General features: G+C 39.8%; 1 protein-coding gene across 2 annotated transcripts in view; it reads left to right on the top strand.

Annotated features, from left to right (window-relative positions):
* GSK3B (glycogen synthase kinase 3 beta) overlaps positions 1–22332 on the top strand; it is a 149386-nt gene that overhangs the window by 74237 nt on the left and 52817 nt on the right. For both annotated transcript variants that reach the window (XM_066572120.1, XM_066572119.1), the window contains exons 3-5: positions 6562–6645; positions 19053–19163; positions 22058–22188. In XM_066572120.1, the coding sequence (XP_066428217.1) occupies positions 6562–6645; positions 19053–19163; positions 22058–22188 (326 nt within the window). The remainder of the gene's footprint in view (positions 1–6561; positions 6646–19052; positions 19164–22057; positions 22189–22332) is intronic.

Here is a 22332-nt window from a genome sequence, read left to right as displayed (position 1 = left end):
CTCTGTAGCCCTGCCAAGGCTGAAGGTCGCTGTGCTCAGTAATAAATTCTGGACAGAATACAGCTGACGCAGGCATTTTGTGCCTGTGCCTGGTTCTGGGTGTTTGCAGGCCAGCGTATCAGGAACGCTTTGCGGTGCAGCCGTGCTGAGCGCCTCTATCGTTTGCTGCTTCAGGATCTTCATTAGCAGAGTTTAGGGGATGAAAAACAGCAAAAAGTGCAGCAGCCTTGTGGATCTTGATAGCAAGATGTAGCTGGGCTTGGAGCCTTTGGTTCCTTCTGGTTATGCAGCAAAACACAGCATGATGCAACCACCATGTGCCGAGTTGCACAGAAGTGCACACACAAGCATTTTGTATCTTGGACCCCCTGGCAGCTTCCTCTGCTCGTGCCCCTTGTGTTGCACGGTGCACATGCACTCGTTGTTCTCATGTTGTGTAGGTACTTAGCCTCTGGGTTTTTCCTTTGGGATTCCTGTGAATGGCAAGCAGGAAGAGATGTAAGGAAGGGGTGGAGGGTTAGGGTATTTAAAGCAGCAATTCTGTATTTGAACTGTAAACTGCTGATGGCTATCACCAATTATTTGTTTGTTTTTCTTAGTTTTGTGTCTTTGTTTTTTGTTTTCCTTAGGGAATCTCAGAACGTCAGCAATATATAAATTAGTATTTGATCTATGTTTCTGGGACTTCCTGGGTCATAAATTTGAAGTGTTTCTACAATTGCTAACCCTCAAAACTGCTTCTGTGCATGTGTTACACATTGCTAGAGGTTGCAGCAGGACAGGGTATGTGGACTTTCTGACCTGCTGGGCTCCAAGTATTACCAGTCATTGATGAGACAGCAGGAACTGGGTGGTGGGTATTGTGTCATTACAGCTCTTGGTATGTCATAGATGCAGATATTTAATAGATAGTATTTGTTTGTGGGCATTTTCCCCTGTTTTTGGATTAAAGGTCATGATTGCGTGAGTTTGAGACTAATAAGTGTGCTAAAAATGGAGACCACCCCAAATTAGATCTGCTGGTGCTGTAAATATGCCATGACTGACAGGAGGGGCAGACTGAGCTTTGTCCTAATCCACACCTCAAATGTAAATGAGGAAAACTGTGATCCCTGTTGACATTTATCTCTGCGTTAAATTGCTTGCCTAAAAAATGGGCTTAACGTGGATGGGTAGCTATTGATGACCAGCATGGACAGATTCCCAACCCAGGCTTCTGTAGTTACACTTTTGCACTACTTTTGCCTCCAAGCACTGATGTGTTTGTGATGTATTGGGGCAAGATGGATGTAGGAATTGGCCTTTATTCTGTAAAAAGCCTGAATTATCATATATCTGGTAAAGTCAGTTCATTGAGAGTAGTTTCTGTAATACTTGTGCTGACGGCAGGACAGTGTTAAAAGCACTTTAGTGATTGATGGAGTTTGAAATCCATCTTTGGAGGAATGGGTCAGGCAACTTCAGGAGGTTTTAGAGAAGATGCAGTACAGCTTGTATTTTGTGGACTGACTACTAAGCTTAGGACAAACCACATATACTAGGATTGGAGCTTGAGTAACAATATTAGTGAAAATGTGCTAAATATGCTGGGGTTTGTGATCCCAGGTTACCCCTTGGTAACCTGCAAGGTGGTATTTCAATGGCATTCTCTGTGGTCTTGAGTCTCTTTGATTCGGTAAGTTTTGCAAAGCTTCATTTAGGAGGGATGGCTTCATTGTTGTGCAGGCAGCTATTTCTGCAAGGCATCAAGCAAAGTTGGCTAGGATCACATTGAAAATCCTCTCGGCACATGTCTGCTTCCCTGTGCTTGGAGTCCAGCCTTTTTCTTGTGGTGGGAGGGGGTCAAAATAAAGAGGTTTTTTGCTGCTGGATGAAAAATGCTTCGAATCTCTCAACAAGCTCGGCCTGAGCTTGTTGTCAGGGCAGGCTCAGCAGTGCAGCAGGTGAAGGTGAGTGGATGTGATGAGTCATTCTGGCTGTAGAAGTGGGAAGAAGCAAGCCCTGCAGGCTCATCACTGTCTTCATGCCTCCTGCTGGAAGCTGGTTTCTCCCCCAGTTTGCCCATGGCTTTCTCTTTGTGCTCTTCATTGTGGAAAAACCTTTGTGAAGGATAAGAAATGTGGTTAAATGGAGAATATTATGTTGGAAGCAGAGAAAAGGAGGAAACAGTAATCATGACCTGTACAAGAGCAGGAATAGTGTGTATACTGTGAAATTTGGATCTACCTGTGCTACTTCCATCTATCTGTAATGCCACAGTTCTTGCAGTTATGCTCCATTTTCTGTTTTTTCAATCTGATAGAACACAAGGTATTGACCTTCATCATCTGAAGGTATTACACCAAGAATTAGAACAATTACTTTAAAAAGTGCAAAAATAAGCATTAACCTTAGTTGCTGTTCCTATTTGATTTAAGCTGGAAGTCTGATGCTGAAGGTACTTGTTGAATTAGACTGGTAGCTTATCCTGCCTTTCCATCTAAAAGATATCTTCTCTAAAAGTTCAAGACATACATAATTTCATCTGTTAAAAATAACCAGACCATGTCCTTGGTGTGACAGAAAGCAAAAATATAAATTGCTAATTTCTCCCATTTCATCTGCTCTGAACATAGTCCTCAAAGAACCTTGCTGAGACTTTAAAAAGGTGATTCAGAAGGAAAACAAGAATCAAAACCCCTCATGCCCTTCAGCTAAGGGAACTGAGGCACTCTATTCCAAACTGGATCTAGGTTATATTTCTCCACTTCATCGGGTGCATATTGACAATGCCCTGCTGACATGAGCTGTACAAAACCTTTCACCATCATTTCCTCTAGTGCAGTTCAGGAACTTGCAAGTCCAGAAAGCCTCATCTCTGATGAGCCAGTCATTTTATCCCCTGCTGTAAGAAGGGGAGGGAGAAGGGGATGGGGAGGGTGTGAGGCAGGGAGAAGCAAAGAATCAGACTAAGAGTGATGAATGCAAACTGGTTTAGCTCTGGAAATCCCTGGATGGGGAGGAAAGGGAGTGTATGTGGCCGGGAGTGATGGTTATCCTCTTTTGTAATAGCAGATTACAGTAGTAATAGAGGCAGGAATGACCTTGCTTTGGTGGTATCACATGCAGCATTAGTACAGCTCTGAGGGATTGGGAATGTAACCTAGAGGAGAAAGCACAAATCTTCCTGCATAAACTTTATTGGCTGTGCTTTGAAGTTATAAATCTGATGTCTTGGCAATCTTTAACCAAATCTTTAACCTTGATGGGCAACCAGTTTTCTTCAATTTAATGAACAGATAAGAGGCAGTCTGGTCTAGAAAAGTTGTCTTCATAAGTGATGAACAAGGTTTTGTCACATGGCATCTGTTTCAGTAGTTAGTGAAGGGCTTAAATGCACTGATCGTAGAGCAGTCTACATCAGCAGCCTTTGCCTTCTGGATAAAGAAATCTATTTTAGATAAAGAAATTGAGCTGCAGAAAATTTGCTGAGTAATCCGTTCATAGTCCCATTGGTTTGCGGCTCCTCAAAGGAAACGTGTGCCGCAGCAGCACGTTTTGGTGGCAGCAGATGTCTGCTGGGTCCTCTGCTGTGGCCAGGCTGGTGCTGAAGGGTGTTGCTTTCTGCGGTGCTTACCAGGCCTGGTACACTCCTTCAGTTAGAAAACTCAACCCTTTCCTTCCTGTTGAATGGGTGGGAGAACAGGAAAGTACAACAGCTTCCTCCTCTTTGAGTCTTTGACTTTGCATCCATGTTTCTTGGAAGACAAAAATGATGAGTTAAGGATAAGCATAAGCCTTAGGTTTTAATCTACCCTGTATTTTGAATGTGCACTGTCAGCCTTTCTCATCAGCATGTTTTGAAATTATTTTAGTTTGCATTATCTTTAGACGTGCATTTTGTCTCCTGCACTTGGTGCATGACATCTGTCACTGTTCATTTCACTAAAGTTCCCTCGTTATAATCTGATATTTCCTCTTCCTCTCCATGCAATTCTGCACTGGTATTTAATAGCCCACATCTTAATGTGAAAAGGCTGTTACTTATTTAAAATGTATACCTGGAAGTATACGGTAAAGTGAGACTACTTGAGACATTCTATCTGAAAAAAAATGTAATTCTTGAACATGAACATCAGTAGCTGTTCCCTGCCATATCAAATTTGAGCTTTGCAATTGTTCAAGTATTTCCAGTTTTAACTTCACCAGGGAGTGGTGATTAGAAATCAGTTTTGTTTTAAGATAGCTGAGGTGACTGTTTGGCTAAGATTGCAGTTTAGATATGTTTCCTTCTGCCTAGTCACAGGATGCAAGATATAGGTTACTGTGTAACTGGTTTATGACTTATCCCTGATATTAACACCTCTTGAAACACTCTTTGTGCAGCTGCAGCAGATGGTCAGGATGAGAGCCGAAGGAGATGGATCAAAGTGGAAGGCATCACAGTAGGCAGAAACTGTGCTTGTGCTAGGATGAGATACCAGAGTATAAATATAACTTCAGCCTAGCATTAGAATAACTTTTGCTGATTTCTTTTTTCCAGTGTATCCAATCAGCACGTACACCCTATCTAAGGAACACGAAGCAATAACCTTACTTTGAGTATGTACGGGTATTTTAAGAAGCTAGTAGAGATATTACCAAAATAATATTTGCACATTAATGCTTAGCATATTTATGTTTCTTCCAGTAAATCCATGAGATAAAAGGTATTATTCCCATCTCACAGTCAGTAGGAGAAAGGGAAAAATAAATGACTTGCCATATATTGGGCTATGAAATGCTGGTGGAATTTGGTTGAAGTGAACCTGCAGTGTTAGGTTTAGTCCTATAGTAAAATGCTGTAAAAGGCAACATGAGAAATTAATTTTCTGTCATAATAGGTGATTCTGTAATCAATGGGATCTCGACCCATCCTTGCTTTCACTCATTAATTGAAATCTGCCCCATGTTGTAAGGTCCAGGGAGATACTCCATGGCCAGCAGTGGTTTGGACAAGAAAGAGGAGGGGATTCTGTTGGTCTGAAGTTCAAATTGTGCTATGCAGCATAGGAATCCCAGCCATGACTGCCAAAATTAACTTTTTTTAAAATTGGATTTAATAAAGAATGAGTAAGTGGAGAATATGTGAGCTCCTGTTCCTACCAGGAGAATGCTTTACTCTGTGAGATGTGAGGCATATTGTCAAGGTGATGTGGTGAAGCCTGTACTCCTTTTTCACAAATTCGCACCATAAGATTTCAGGAGCTACATGAAAACCTCTCTCCTTGCTTCTTCTTACTTTCTCTCCTCACCTTGCAGTATAGAACAGGCCTGTCTTGGTATGTACTGAATGATCTTAGGCTTTAATCAGCTCAGAGGCCAAGCAGGCTCAGGGAGGGACTTGCTTTCTCCTTAACCACTGGCTGGGTAATTGCCACCTGATAACTGTGTGAGATGTCACTCGTGTTTGTAAAGAGCTGCCTAATACTGAAGTATTTTTTCAGTCAGCGGGTGGCAGGGTTGATAGGATTAATGATACTGCATCTTATGTAGCACCTCTTTTTTTAAGGCGGCATGGCTTAGAGGAATTAAAAGCAGAGTTTGTAGGCATGTTCACATTAGAAGCTCTGAGTGGTTCTTGTGGAGTTCCTTAGTAATTAATTGTAGTGACAGACACTGTATGTGACCCTCTGATAACACAGAATCTGAAATCATTGTTTTGACAGCAGCACTGCACAAAGTGGATGTTGGCTTTGGGCGTTTAAGTGTGAAAATGTGTGGTGGCTAAAGAGTTTTCTTCCCAAATATTCCTGAACTTGGCCAGAGTTAATGATGCTAGTAAAGAGCACGGATTAGTCTAGTGTATTAGCTCTTGCTCCTTTAGGATATATGATTAGCAATCCCACGGTCAAAGTCAAAAGTGGAATACCTTCTATTTCTGTAGCTGCAGATTGTGTATTAATTGAGAAGGGAAAAACAACGATGTGTAAATGTGACCAGAGGAAAGAAGTATTGTAGCAACAGCTGTGGAATGAAGTGCGACAAACATAGCTGTGCTAATTTTACTTGCTTGTTTTTACTCCTACCTGCATTTCAAAACTTCTTTTTTTTTTTTTTACCTGCTAGGCTGCAAGATCCTTCATTTGTTCAGGCATTATTTATGCAACGGATATTGTAGTAAATTTCCCAGTTTATCTTGCATGTTATGAACTGATTTTATTTTAACAGCTTTTTCAGGTGGATATAAAATAGGAAAATGATGCTATTATAAGATCAGAGGAAAAAAAGTTAATGTCTTCTTGCCTTTTACCACTGACCCTTTGATAATGCAAATAGGTAATTCTTAGGAAAGCAGATAGGAATTACTGTGTTGGATTTTTGGATGTTTATTTTAGAGAGAAAATGTAGTCAAAGGTGGCAATATTCTCAGTAATAAAGCAATTGCAATAAATACTAATAAACATGTGAAAGCTGTTGCATTTCCAACTTACTTGTTCTTTGGTTTGTCAACTTCTGTATCTGTATATTAAAGTGTTCACGATGGTACCTTACCTTTTCCACAGAAAGTTTTTCTAATTGTTTGCTTTTCTCTTGTTTCAGAACAGAGAGCTCCAGATTATGAGAAAGTTGGATCATTGTAACATTGTCCGATTGCGTTATTTCTTCTACTCTAGTGGAGAGAAGGTAAGAACAAAAATCAAAGGAATGCGTCCTGGTAACTGTCTGGGGTATAACTGGACTGTCTGAATGTATGGAGACAGAATTGTGAAGATATCAGACATTTACTACTGAGCAAACTCTAAAATGGTGCCCAGCAGGTCATAGTGGACCAGATGTTTTTCAGTATATAGAAGTGTGTGGTCCATAAGGAGTAGTGTTGCACTAAAAATACAGCAAGGCTGCCATAGATTTGCATATGCACTGCCTCTTTCTTAATCTAGTGGATCACAGCTGGGCTTTATGTGTTCTAGCACTACCTTTCTATCTGTGCAGATATATGTGTTTTCTAGGATTCACTGTTAAGCATTTTAGAGATAAAGCACTTATGTGACTTTTCCCAGAACCAGTCTTTGTATGCTTCTGCCCCCCTTCCTTGTGCATCTGTTCCAGGTGCAGGCTGAGTTTCAGAGCCTGAGGAAAGAGTAATGTATGATCATGTGATTGTATCAATTGTCAGAATGTTTGTGCTCCAGAAGAAAGAGCAAATAGCTGGATTTAATAACTCTCAAGAAGTAGATACATTTATTTTCGTTCAGTCCAGGTTTAAAAGTTCCTTGGTTTTTTTTAAGAAGGGGTTACAGGGTTTAGTTTTAATGTGAAATTATAATGTATTCCTTATCTAAGTATGTATCAGCATTTTACAAATCATAGGAGAATTCAGGATGAAATGGACTTCAAGATGACATCTGATCCAACCTTATCCTTAAAGCAGGATCATCCATGGAGTAAAAGCGACGTCATTGTGGTCTGTGTGGGAGTTAATGAAAGCTGTGAGGTTGGGAAATGTGCTAGATGACCTTCTGAATTTTCTCTGATCTTTCTATATATCAAATATTTATATAATTTATAGAAATACTGCCATTTTTTTCATTTTTAAGGCAGATTGCATCCTTAGCTGTCTTCAGATGGTGATACACTTGTCCACAGAGCTATAAAGGGCTGTGTATGAGAGCTGATAGCTACTGGCGGGCCTTTAACTGCAGGTTCATGAAGTGGGTCAGCAGACTGGGAGAGGCAGCCCACCCCTTTCATGGTCTTTGGAGCCAGAAAAGGAGCTGACGTCTCCAGGATAAGTTGCCTTTGTCTTGTGCTGTGCACAGGGGGATAATTGGAGGAGATCTGCTGTTACCTGAGAGGTGTTTTGTGGGGGGACCTGGCCCTGTATCTTGCCTGTGCCTATAGAGAGCCTGCAAAACTACAGCATTCAAGAAGAAATATAATTTAGGGTTTAATTTTTTTAATCAACCTTCCCTTTCCTTCCTCACTCTTGGATGATGCTAACAAGCATTTTCAGCTGTATATGTTTTGTTGGTAGTGCAGTGTTGTTTTTTTAAGCTGTAGTTTGTTCGTAAACAGAAATGCTTCAAGCAGCATGAGTACAAAAAGGAAAATGCTGTGAAGGAGGGTTTGGGTTTGGGATTTTTTGTTGGTGGTTTGCTTGTGATTTTTAAAACACCTTGTAACTTGAGTGAAGTAGAATTTCCTGGACAGATGAGACAGCTGCCTTATCTAATGGCTTTCAAAAACCTCCTGCAAGCAGTGGAATGTTAAAACTGCTCAGAACACTGTCCCAGGAGCTTTTGTGTAACAGTAACTTCAGAAAAACTCTTTTGGAAATCTTTAAATGAAATTGAGCTTGAGACTGTATTTTCCATTCTGCTGTTTAAACTCCTCGTGGCTGATTTTTGGCAGCACTTTCTGCTCCTTGATCTTCATGCCTCTGCTCTGTGCTTTTGAGATCCCCACTGCTACCCTGTTGCAAAATAGGACAAATGGGAAGCAGTCCTTGGAGCCAGCACACACCCAGCAGAACATCAGCAGTGTAATGCTGCAGTTCAGGTTGCAAGGTCTCTTGCAGTTCAATACAAAATGACACATAATTGGCTTGCAAGTATTTCCATGTAGGTGGCAGCATGTGAAGATAACTCTGTGATGGCGTGCGTGACTCCTGCCCATTCTTGCAGCTCTCAGGAAACACCTGCAGAAGAAGCTGTAGCAAACACAGGCTGAGTGTTAGCACAGCAGCTTGCCACAGCTTTTCCTCCTTGCACTCTGGGGTATAACAGGCTGCTGTTCTTGCCTTGTAGCAGACTGGTTCTCTGCTAGGAAGGAAGGGGCTGGAGTTTGTTTGGGAAAAGCTCTAGACAGGAGCAGGTTGGTGTTCTCAAGTTAATGTGGGAAGGAAGGAGAACGTTTCTTATCATGCTTTTGTCAGTTTTGGGAAGCAATAGCATCTTTTCCTTCATATTTCCCTCATAATCACACTGTCTGTGGGTTGGAAAAGGAGAAAAGTGTAATGTCCCACCTGGTAACCAGGAAGGATGTTTAGGAAGCAGTTGCAGATACAGATGGTATGTCCCCTCGCAGGTTTATATAAACTGATTAGTGAAGGCACGTCCAATGGGAAGAGTAATATAAAAATCCAGGAATTGCATAGCAGAAAATGTAGTGATGAGTTGGGCTTGCAATTGTTGACAGTTTTTGTGAAGAACTTGATGATCCTCTGCCATTAATCTGTGTTTGTGATAATTAACTCATGTCTAGCAGCAATGGGAAAGTCTCAGAGGTAATTCCTATACTGCTGATCTCATGAATAACATTTTGATACTTATATATATATCAAGCATTCTTTTGCATAAATGTTTTTATGCCATTGTGTACTCCCATCTGTCCATATTGCTTGGACTTCTCCCTTCTTCCCTGGTGCTTGACACCAGCATCCCTAAGCCCAGAGACTTCTCTTTCTGGATGGGTTTGGGTTTTTTTTGTTTGCTGGTTTGGTTTTTCTGTTTGTTTTGTGGGGACTTTTTTGTTTTTTGTTGTTGTTGTTTTTGTTTTGTTGGGTTGAGTTTTTTGTTGTTGGGTTTTTTTTGGCGGGGGGGACTTTCAAGAAGCTTAAATCTGACTTAATTTAGATATACTTCAAAGGATTTCTCCATATCTAGTCAGACTGACACTCTTTGAAAGCCATGAGCCTAACAATCACTTCAGTTCATTTCAATTGCTAGGTATTTTTAGACACTGAGGAACCTTAAAACTGGCTTCATTCTAGCAAAACAGGAGGTTTCATTCTTGATTGGAAAACTGGAAAAGTATCAAATAGAAAAATAAGTCTAAAAAACACTTGCTGGTACAACCATTCTTTAGCTGTGTCCAAGTTGTAGCTCTAGTTTGTAGAGATTTGGAGCTCTCCATTAGCTGTTTCTGCAGGCTATGTGGAACTGGTTGAAGGGTTTGAGCTCCCTATCTTTTCTTTTTTTCTTGTGATGAACTCTCCTTTTTATGTCTCCCATTTGCTTAAACTTCTTTCCTTCTTTTGACAAAAGCCATAAAGCCTTAGCAGCATGAAAAATCGTGTATCAAACATGGCTTTGACTGATTTCTTCTCCTTTCTTTTCTGTGACTGAGTGACTCCCTCTTGCCTGAGCATCTTTGAATTTATATTGCCTTTATATAGCAAAGCGTATGTGTGTATATATATACACATGCACACATAGTTATACCTTTATGTATATATATAGATATAAAAAGTTGTTCTGAGTACTAAGTATTAATTATGTTTGACTAATAATTTCTAGTCTAAAAGAGCTCAGAGAAGGTACGTAATTTATATTAAGATGACAGTTGACAGGCTTGGCATTCAAGTTGCCTCTATAAGCTCTTTCCTCCTCCATTCATTCTTTTTGAAAGTTTACAGACATTTGTCAGACCTGTTGGATAACCAGTTTTGTCAAAAGCCACTTCCTTAATGAATTTGTCAGAGTAGATTCTGACTTTCTTATTTTGAGGCTGTATGAGATATCTGATAGCAGGGCACTGACTTCCATAGCTGTAATGTGCCTTTCAGTAATCTAAAATGTGTAATTATATCTGGTGGAATGAGCCAGACGGAAAGAAAATACAACCAAATAATGGGTTGAATGGTGTATGAAAGCTTCTTCTTCTGAAAGTAGTCACAAGACTTTTCCATGCTGTATTTCTGTGATTTATAGTTTTCTAGGTAATTCTTAAAGAAAATGAGCAGGATTTTAGGTTTACCCAGCTCCACTGTTTGATAGCTTCGGTATTATGCCTTAGGATAAGATCTTGAACAAGATGCCTGGTTTTTCTGTCAGCTTTCCACTGCACATCAGACAGTATTAGGAAGGCATATATTTCAGAGTTGATTTTTGCTACATTTCCTTAATTTCAGGAACTGCTTTACATTTAGCATGATACAAAAATGTAGGTCTTGATTTACTTTTGTGGGGGGGGTGGTCTTGCCACCTGTCCTTTCTAGCCTAATTCTGCTGAGAACCTTTCAAGCCATGTTCCAAGGCAGGGCAAGCATAAATATAGGAAATTATTCCTTCAACTCCTTTGCTAGGAGTATTCCCTGATGTTTTATAGAATGACCTAACTTCTTAAATCAGTGGCTGTCAAGTAAAATTACTCAGCTGTGTAAAACCTGAAATAAGTTCCTAATTCTGCCTTTTTTATCCCTCTCTATTTCTGGTTAGAACTTTGTGGCATTTTGTAACTGTCAGTTTTTCTTGTATGGATACTTTAGAGCGTTGAATAGACTGCTTGATCCATACCTTTGTCCAAAAGAAGATGAAAAGTTACTGAAGTGATTTGTTTCTGCATCAAATCAAAGTAAATACAATTTTTGTTGAGTAATTGCACCTGTGGTTGTGTCCTTTAGTTTTTCCTTCTTAAGGTGGCTTAGTATTCAGAGGAGTCAAAGCAAAAATGGAAGCACAGAGAGATCACAAACAGGCAATATGCTGACACTTTTTTGGAGGCTGAGCTGGCCCTTCTGCATGCTCTAATTGATGTCAGGTCTTATTTAGCCTTAGCTATAAGGGCATGTAGCCAGAAGTCCATGAAGACTCAGGATGGAAATTTACTCCCATAGACTTAGGCTGAAGTTTAAAATAAACATGCAGGAGATACATGTTGAGCTGCATCTGTAAGCTTCTGTGCACGATCTCATGGGCTTTGGCAGCACTGGATTAAATGGCAATGAAGAAGTTTGGAAGAAGAGGGCAATTGTCTCATTTGCAAGTTAAATCCCTGTCATATCCTTCCCCTTCAGAGAGGCATGAACATCACCATTATTTCTTGCAGGAGTGTTCAGATGAGTCCTCATGTAAGAACCATGCATTCTGTTCCTGTTAAAATGAGAACTATTTGGTTTCTTAATTGAACTTAAAAGAAAAAATAAAAAGAAGTTACTGCATAAAAAGGGCAATTACCAGAGCCTTGAGCCCAATTTTGCTCTGATAGTCTATGTGAATGTTTTGCACCAGCCTAGTAATGTGCTGAAGGGCCATCACTAGAGATGAATTTAGTAACTAGCATTCATCCAGTCCCTGGCAGATCTTGTGTGTTGTCAACAAAGAAGCAATTAATGCCAATTATGAGGAGTTTTGTGATGTTGGTATCTCTGTAATCCTTGCCTGAGGACTGCCAAGCTCATTTCAAAAAGGGCAGCAGTCATCATATAATGATTATCAGTTACTGCTGTTAGGATTCGCAACAGGCTGGGAATTTCCTTCGTTGTAGTTATGAGCAGTTTCTGGTTTTGAGTGGGTTTTGTTATTAGAAATAGCAGTTTTGTCTGCCTGTGGTAGGGCTTCACAAGAGTGGAGTAGGCAGCAGTGGCTAGATCCTTAGTGTGGGAGGTGCATGCAGTGAAAATAGGAAGCTCAGAGATTTCTCTCTAGGCCAGTGAGCCATCCAGTGCATCTGGTTGGTCGCTCTTCTGTTACTGAGTCATTCCTCTGCCAGCTCTAGCTCCTGCTCTCATCTTCCCAGTGTTGGATGGCCATTAGGAAGGCAGCTTGTGGTGTTTGTCCTGAGGCAGGCTTGTAGTTTGAACCATGATTGTGTATTGTCTTGTCTAGCTTTTTGTCATGGATGTATCCTGATTCAGAAATTCATACTCACTCTGGAAGGTAGTGAACAGTCAAGAAAACAGGTGGATCTCCAAAGACTCTGCTTTTTGTTTCATCATAAGGTGTGCAGGACAGTCCAGTGATTCAAACATCATCTGTTCATTTTCATCTTCCAGCAGACCTATGGCAACAGTTTATGGCACAGTGAGTCCCTGTTCGGGAGTTGGGGTTCAAATAGCCCAGATCACTTATGTCAAAGAGGATAGCTCAGTCCCGCCTTTGAGACGTTGGGCAGATGTTTCCATCTTCATAGAAATTTGCCTTGGAAGTACATCTATAAGCTTAAGGAATTCACAGGGCATAAAATAAACAACAATCATCAGGGATTCCCAAATTATTTTAATGTGTGACCTTTTCCTTTACAGTAGCTGCTCTTTAGAGGGCAAGACAGCTCAGAAAATGTCTTTTTTTTTTCTTCTGATAAAGAATATCTTAGTGCATCACCTAAGAACCTCTACTCTTTCAGTGATCAAAGGTAGATAATATAAACCAGCTGGCTTCAGACAAGACCCAAGAAAGTTGTTAAATACTAATTTCTTAAATACTTATTTTATTGGGAGGGTTGACTTCTGGCCTTATGTTGCCATCACAGCTTACCCACTTGGTAGTTCATACCTACCTAACATGACTGTGTTTTGCTGAAGAGTAATGAGCATTACAGAGCAGTTTACTAAGTTTTTACATGTAGGCATAGGAACATAACTTTTGGTACAGATCTCAGTCATGAAGAGGGAGGGATTAGGAAAGAAGATACTTTGCCCAATATTTGCAGTAGTGTTAGAAAGTATTGGTATCTTTCTGAACACTGAATTTGAGTCTTAACTGTTCTTACACCCCCGCATTTATCTGTGTGAAACTGCAACTGTATCTCTAGGCTTACACTCCCTTTTCTTTGGTGGCAGCCAAAGCTCTGTTTTGAAATAGATGTGGTTGTAAACTGCAAGTAAAAACAGGCACACGTGGCCACTGGATGTCACCATTCCTTCATACAAATAAGGTCAGCTAGCAAATATTTTGCATTTTGAAATATTTCTTGAGTATCATGTCTACTCAGTAGTTAGAGTAGAAAGGCTGCAAATTTTTGCTTTGTCTTTGAAAGTGTATCCAAAGTCTTTGTATCCTTAATGTACAATGTCAGCCTTCAAGATAAGGAAGGTGGGTCTGTCATGGTGCTTGATAAAGGAGTGTGAAGTGTGTGCTGGTTGTGGCTTTAAGAAAAGTAAAATAACATTTTTCTGAATCTAGGGCAAAAACTGTGACTTTGTGTATTGTCTAAATCTAGATGCCTGCATCAGGGTGAAGGGCGTTTTTTACCTCATGTTGACACTCCAGTGTTCAAATAATGCACTCTCAAAAAAGGCATAGTCTGCATGAAATGCTGAAAGACATTTTCTTGCTTTCCAACTCAAAGGTAAATCCATCAGGTGCTTTCTGACAGAACCCTTGCATTGCTGCAGCCTGTCACTAACTGCTCCGTGCAGCACCTACCTCTGAAACATCATCAGTGGGGTGCTGTCATATCCTAAATAAAAAATCCTCCTGGATAAACTGATTGGCTTATTTACCTCATACAGCCCTAATACTGAAGCCTTGGGGTCATTTTAATAATAAGTACATTTTGGAGGCATATCACTTAATTTTAGGTGCATTGCTTGTCTGTGTGCATTTAGCTTGAGGCATATGAAGTGACTTTCTTCAGAGTGCAATTCCACATTTATTTCTCCTAATGCAAAGTTAGCTTAAGAAACTCCTGTGTTGTTCATGTCCTCTCAGTTATGCTCATACAGCTGATCAGGTGGAGTCCATCAAAAACAAGCAAAAACCCATCCCAAACCACACCAGAACCACTGTCACACTGTTACCGATTTGCCAGGAGATGAAACTGAAATGGGCATGTTCATCACTTTTCCCAAATGCTGAGCAGTAAATATGGTCACCCTAAAGAAAGAGCACCCAGAATAGTTTCTTAACCTTTTTACCCTATTACTTGATGTTCAGAGAAGTTTTCCTTAGATTCCTCATAGGCCTTGACAGTTCAGGAGTACTTCCAATGTCTTATTAGATGCTGACATATTATCAGAGTAAGAATTTTCATTTTGCTGTTAGTTTGGTGTTTGGCCTATATGACCTCCCTGGCTTCTATCATCATGGTGGTAAATAAGGGAAATAGTTGGACTGTGACTGGCTTAATATTGGTTGCTGCTTTATATGTGCATGTTGTAAATGCAGTGTGTCTGATAAATGAAAACAAAAGCTTGTAGGAACCACTTTGGATCAATTTGAGGTTTGTCGAGGTAGGGGATGATCACAGAGAAGCAATATTTTAACTATCACTGCAAGGAACCATTAGAAAAGTGAATCTTTGAATTCAACAGCCATTGCTTTATTTTAATTCAATAGCTGTTTCTTTATATTGGCCTCAAGCACAACTGGAGGATGCTTTAAACAGATTACTTCTGTGGACTGAAAGAGACAAGAGTTTTAAATGGAGTTTGACACCTCCAGCCTTTCCTTTGTCAGTAAGGCAATGTTTTCAATTTTATTCAGTCCTCAGCCACATTGTGTGTAATACCCATGTACTTTCATCCTGTTTTGTCGCCAATTTCTGGCACAAGAAAAAGAATGAAGCTGCTAAAATGTTTTGGCTCTTGTGTCCTAGTCTTTCTCATGCCTGTTATTATGGTACAGGTTGCATGAGTATTTACTTGCATTAAGTATTTCCCACCAAAGTGAAACAGTGCTTCTTGAGAGGTGCGGAGCAATTTAATGGCAAAGCACTGATTATTTTGCTATGTCTCGTTTTGGAGCAGTGTTTGTCACCTGAGGAATCATGTGCCAAGTGACAAAAAGCTTCTAGCACTCTATGCTGGTACATGAGCTGCATTGCTGAAGTCAAAATGCTAATGAAATACTTCTGATTCTGGGTTTCAGGATCTGGTGTTCTGCCCTTCCTCTTTTTTATTTTGAACTGTACACGGTCATAATCTTAGCAGCAAGCACAGGAGAATAAAAATACACTTGACCTGCAACAGAAGGCTAGTAAGCCCAAGGTCTTTAAGGAGAAGTGAGTTATTTAATGACATCTTGTGTTTGCTTTCTGTATTTCATATGCTGCAGCTTCTCTGGTCTTTTCTGTTCTCTGTAGGTAATTTCAGACATGCTTCTGACAGTCAGGTTACCTTGTTTTGTTCCCAGACCAGCAGTTTTGAAATAGCAGTATGGAAACAAGTCACTTGTGGAATATGTGGTGAGGCTCCCTGTAATGGAAAGATAAGCCTTGATCGTCCCAGTTGATCCTCGAGCAGTTGCCCTCATTTGGCAAGCTCTTTGAGCTAACCCTGTTTCCTACTGCAATACATCTGGGTCACTGGAAAAATATGTGTTTAGGAGGAATGCATGAGGTAGGCAAACCAGGTTACATCATGCTCAGAGCTTGTCAGGCCATGACTGCTTCCTAGCTTGTCCTGAATCTTGTTCAGGGGAATCCAGGTAACTTGGATATTATTTTCATCCAGTTCATGCTCACTGAGAAGGATCAGGGCTCATGTAAACTCTTTCATGTATGTTTATCAGACCAGTGCCAGATGACATCAGGAGGATGTCACTCAAAACACTTGAATAGTCTTTAATTCATTATAGCAGTCATTAAGAGAACCTCTGGAGTCAGTTGCGTGTGGTAGGGGTGGAGTATGCCGCTACTTACATGGCCAATGGCATAAGCCTTGCATTTATAGCTGCATATTGGAGTTCTGGGTCCCTCAAGTGGTACATCAAAACTTGATAGTTGATGGGGGGGGAAAGGTGTTCTTGTGCCTTTCTGTTCTGTGTGATACACATTTACACAGGAGCAGCACCACACAAAACCCACGCTGTTTGTTCAGGTACTGCGGATGGCATCAAAACTCAGAAGTGAAGCCTTCATCTCTAAGACGCAAATGCCTCAAGGTTTTTTGTGCTTGTGTCATGATATTGAATTGGTCCCATTTTTAATAGCATGTAAAATTAGAAATAAAAATGGAGGCGCTGAAAGCAAAGCAAAGATTATACGAACTAGAGAGTAGTTCTGTAGTTCTAAAAACTCACTGCTGTGAAGTAGTGTAGACAGGGTTTACTGATCATATGTTTTACTGTTTTACATGCGTCCTTTTGTTTGTGTTATGAGAGGATTATAAAATCACTATAATTTGATTTTTACTCATTTTTTTCCTCTAATGTCTCATGTAAATCTTTTTGATACATGAAACATGAATATTTGGATCAAAGTCACCAACCTCAGTAACAGTACTCGGTGAAGTGATTTGTCACCAGTAAGACTTTCCCATCCTCTGAGAGGCAGACATTTAGCATATTCATCAGGTTGTACCTACACTGAAGCAAACAGCATTCATATTCATGTGACTGTTTTCTCTCATGGTTTACAGATTGCCTTACCAGCATAAGCTAACTTTGAATTTTTTAGGACATTTATTTTTGGTATTTTATAACTAAACCTTGAAAGCTCTGACCTAAGAAGAGGCGGTGGATGAATTTTATTGGCTTGAAGTGAGAGTCAGGGAAAGAAGAACTTTCCTTGCTGCAGGAAAAGTGCTAAAATACAAGTGGTTTTGGTTTGGTTTTTTTTTTTTTCCTTGCATATATTTGCACGTCTGTGGAGTTCCAGAGCTGTCTGGTATTTCCTCTGCACTGCTGGTAGTTGTCCCTTCTCATCCATTTCAAAAATTTTCTTCTCCCCAGATTGGTGCCCAGAAGCCTTCCCATTATTGTTCCCAGTTTCTGGGATGGCACTGGGAGAAGCACCAGCATAGGCAGGGTCTTGGAGGCTGCTCCTTGTCTATGTTTGGGAAGTATGATAAGACCAGATAGATACAAGTTGGTGGGCCATTGTCATTTGCTTGGTGCTGTGCTATTGCCACTGTCATTTAAGCAATGATATTAAGAAAAGAGCTTGTTTTGTAGGGAAGAATGACATAGGCAGGGCCATGCAAGGTGACTCGGTCTAATAGGAGGTATTGATAAGAGCTATTAAAATGTCCTGAAAATACAAGCCTTTATTGTCAAATAAGGGCGAGCAGAGTTCTTGAATTCTGAGCCTTTAAAAACACACAAAGCCAGCAGTTCTCTGCGTATGTATTCAATGTGTGTATTTCTCTGTGTGTTAGCACGTACCAGACTGCTGCTCTTTGCTGTCGCAGGACAGCAGAGCCCTGTGAGAGAAGCACACCTCACTCTGTGCTTGGAGTGGTGGGTCAAGTCACAGTAGAGTAGTATTAAATTGCTGTAGCTAGATGAGGTTTAGGTTCAGGTGTTAAGGTGTAGATAGCCAGTGGATCTTCTGACAAGGGCCTCCAGTTGAAGACCTGGGAGCTCTGTGCTGTTTCCGTCTGTATAAATTCTCTATGTATTATCTTTCTCTATAGGAAGTTCTAGGTGATAAGATAACAGGCACAGGAGAGATTACTTCTACTTACTTTGCTAGCTCTCAAAATAATTTTTTATGCTGAATTAATTGATTTTACCCACTCCCCAACATTAGATGTATTCATAATTCTGGTAGGTTTTGCACTGAAGGCTGCATTAAAATATCAGAAGTCTCTTTAAGACCTGTTTCACTGCTGAAAATTCTCAGTTTTGCAGTTAGGCACTATATGATTATAGTGCTTTGACATTTAAGTCCTCTTTGTTCCTTCTTTCCTTTGCTAATGTATAATAAGGTACTTTATTATGTAACAAAGGCTACTTTTGTTGTTTCTCTGTGTTGTGTTCACATGAACTTCTAACTTAATCCTAGATATTAAAAATTATACTTGAGACTTTGGTTTTGGCTTGTTCTCTTTTGTAATGAATAAGTTCATATGTTTAAGTTGGAAATAACTGGGACATAGAAATACCTGCAAACAGAATGGTTACAAATTTTAACGCTGGCTTACTGTATACAAATGGTTAATATGTATTAATCTCTTAGTAGCTGGGAATTCAGTAAGATCAAAGTAACATTTCTAAAAGATGAAGGTTGTTTGAACTTTTTTGATGTGTTGTTGTTGGGGGCTGAGTTTTGAGCTTTTAAATTTGCACTTCTTGGGTTTTGGCAGGTAAGGGACTAATGAGTTAATAGGCTGTTTTAACTAATTATGCAGATGTTACCTTGAAATACTCTCCTAATGAAAATATTGACTGGGCAGAACAATTATATCCTTGTCTCCATTTATAATCAGAAAATATCTTACATAGGAGACCAGAACAATTAACATGACCTTAAACATAAGTTTGACAAAAGTATGAATGCACAAGTGCAAAGCCTAAATAGTTCCATGGTAAAGATGAGACTTAAAATGTCCACAGCTTTCTCATCTTTTAGGTTTCTCTGAACACTTTGATTATACTTCATGCCTCAAATCTAGTGCTGATTTGTTTTTCTTCTTTATTCTCTTTCAGAAAGATGAGGTGTACCTCAACTTGGTGCTGGACTATGTTCCTGAAACAGTATACAGAGTTGCCAGACATTATAGTCGGGCCAAACAGACACTCCCTATGATTTATGTCAAGGTAGGTAACTGACAGATGTGGTTAGGTGAAGCAAGATAGTACAGAAATACGCTGTGGATACTCTTTTCTGACATAATAGTAAATTTTCAGAAATTTCTAGAAGCAAATAGATCTTGAGGCAAGGAAAAAATTTAGAATTCCTTGTTGTTATTGTGAAGGAAGAATAGAGGGTTGAGACTTAAACACTCCCAATTTCTGACCTTACAGAAATCTTGGAATGGGTTGGGGATACTGAGTGTGGGGGGAGTGTTTTGTTTTTGATGCAGCTTGGACGGAGACTGAGACCGGCCAGATTAGCAGCTTTCAGTTTCCTGAGATGGTGAAGACATAAGAGAACAAAGGTCAGGAACTGAAAGAGGATGTCAGGAGGATGTTCTCTAATCTGTTATCTTCCCCTTTTCCTGGCATATGAGTAAGAGTTCATGTGCTTTTGTTGTGGTCATGAAAGGCACATTTTTCTTTCTGCTTGAAGCTCATTGGCTTATGTCTTCAAAAGGGGTAAGGTGCTTGTATGCACATTGTAGTTTCAAAACCTTATTCAAGTTGTATACATCTTTTACACAGGAGTTAAAGTAAATAAAATTTCTCATTTGCTGTCCAACATGGGACCCATCTGGGGCCTCATAGTTCTGTTTCCTATATTGTGGTGAGCACAATCCACACATTAGTGAATGATGATGTTTTCACATGGCATTAACTTGTTAACATGGCACACAGATAATATTTAATGGAAATTACCAACAAAATTTCCTGATGCATATTGACTTCTCCAGACACCTCCTTAAAAGTATAATGCTTAATGTAAGGGCTGGCTTAAGAAAAAACTTCATTATTGAAATAATTACTGTTTGTAGCTTTCACCTTCGAAACTTTCATCTTCTTTCAACCAAATTGAAGTTTTGTGCCATAACTACATGCATAAATTGTAAATTGCATGTCTCTGCAATAGGCATTACTTTTACCTGATTTTTAAGAAAGCACAGAAATTTATCATCCAGCAGACTTCAAGGTCACTCCCTTTGGTCTGTTGGTGGAACATCATGTCTTCAGGTTATATGCTCCTCAAAATCTGTAGGCTTGGCTTTTGATAACTTGTTTATATATCTTTTGTTAGTGTTCTTGCCCTAATTGTTCTCGTTGTGGGAACTTGAGAAAATTGTTCTTCCTTACACTTTCAGAGAAAAATCTGCTTCAACTCTTTCATCTTGCAGGATGCCTGAGACTTCCTGTTCCAGGTAGTCTGGAAAGCTATTCTTATTTTTCTGGCAAGGCTTTTATATAATCCTGTATATAAAAAGATCATTTCGCCTTAATGTCATTAAAGATTTTGCAATTTTCCAGGCATCTTGGCTACACAAAGGTCAGATCATACCTATTTGTTCACTTCTGATGGATAACTATGCAGGCAGAGAGCTGCTTTTCCCTGAATAACAAAGAAACTTAAAGCTGCACAGAAGCTGCTCTAGTAATCTTCTGGTTAATTTTTATTTGTAATTTCTAACCTGCTGTAAGGAGTCCTTGAAAATATTGGGTTTGCTTTGTGGAGATGAAAGGCATACTTTATAAATCCCACATGTGTTAACTTGACCCCTCAAGTTAGATCAGTCTTTTGCATTATTTTGCAATACCCTTGCACAATACATACTTGAGGGACTAGAACAGGCAATTCGGAAAAAATGTTTGTTTGCTTTTCTTTGTGCAGAGTTGTGGTTTTCAGAAACAAGTATGAAAACCAGAGGCCTAGAGCCAAAATTCAAGCAGTTCTCTTCCCTCTCCTACTTTCCTGCCAAATAAACAACAAAAAACAAGGGGGAGAGAAAATGTGACGACAAAGATAATGGTGAAAGAGAGGCAAACATGACCTGATATCAATATCAAGTAATTGCACCTGGTTATATAGACTATTAAAGGTGAACTGTGGAAAAATGTGCTTGTGAAAGCAAAGTGTGGAGTTGCATCCCTGGTATAGTGTCCTGCCTGTAGCTTGATTTTTGTTTGTGGGGACACAACAAAAATAAAAAATAATCTGGCAGCCTTTTGTCAACCTTAAAACAGGGCTTTCTATGCCTTTATGACTGTATATGCTATACATCCTTAATTGCATCCAGCAGCTTTTCATTATCCATAGCAAAAAGTGTGTATCTCCAGAAGCTGGACATCCTCCCCCTGCCCTGTAAGCTTCCTGTGAAGTTCTTGGCTTCATAATACCTCCCCTTGCTGTGTTCTTCCTTGCTAAGGGGTTAGCCAGCCCTGGAAAGTGGGCAGAGAAAACTCTCCCTCAGCATACTAGTTTGCTGTGCCTTGCATAAACTTATTTTGAACAGTTGGTTTTATTTGCCTTCTGTTTTTGTCCAGAGATTTGAAATTAAAATGACTCTGTCCCCTCAGCAAGAAACACTGAGAGATTCACTTCAGTGACAGGCTGAGACACTACCCTTGTCTTTGGGCAATATTTAATATAGCTTCACTAACTAAAGGGTTTTCTTTTGGATTTTGTGGGGTGGTTTTTTTGGTTGTTTGTTTGTTTGGGGTTTTTTTAATAACCTGGAATACTTCACTGCTGTGAAGTGGCCTATTTGTAGAGCATACTGAAACTTTTTTTGGTATGCTTTTTATGATTGCCATTATTTACAAATGTTGGAAAACTGGCACAATTATTTCTTTGGAATTATGCTAATTGTGCTATCTCAAAGGACACATAAAAAGATGTGAAACACATGTGTGTGTATGTAGCAAATGGCATGTGGGGAATGTATTCAAATACTTTGCCCACCTTCATAACCCTAGTAGGCATTCAGTATGGTCTTCTTCTCAGTGATTTTGTTTTTCTTCTAATAAGGGTTTGTGCAAAACTGACTGTTAACCCTGATTTGACTGGTATTTCTGTGTTCCAGTTGTACATGTATCAGCTGTTCCGGAGTTTAGCCTATATCCATTCCTTTGGGATCTGCCACCGGGATATAAAACCACAGAACCTCTTGCTGGACCCTGATACAGCTGTTCTAAAACTCTGTGACTTTGGAAGGTAAGCACATTTGTGGTCTGAAACCTGGTGAAGAGATCTTTCTTGATGCAACTTTGCCAAGAAATTCTCAGTATCCCTTAGAAGGTTTTTATTTGTAGCTTAAAAGAGGAATTACTGCTATTCTATTTTCCCCCCAAAGTGAGT

Source organism: Molothrus aeneus, chromosome 2 (assembly GCF_037042795.1).
Source record: "Molothrus aeneus isolate 106 chromosome 2, BPBGC_Maene_1.0, whole genome shotgun sequence".
NCBI classification, from domain to species: Eukaryota; Metazoa; Chordata; class Aves; order Passeriformes; family Icteridae; genus Molothrus; species Molothrus aeneus.
Note: the sequence above shows the minus strand (reverse complement) of the source record. Positions and strands in the feature narration are given on the sequence as shown.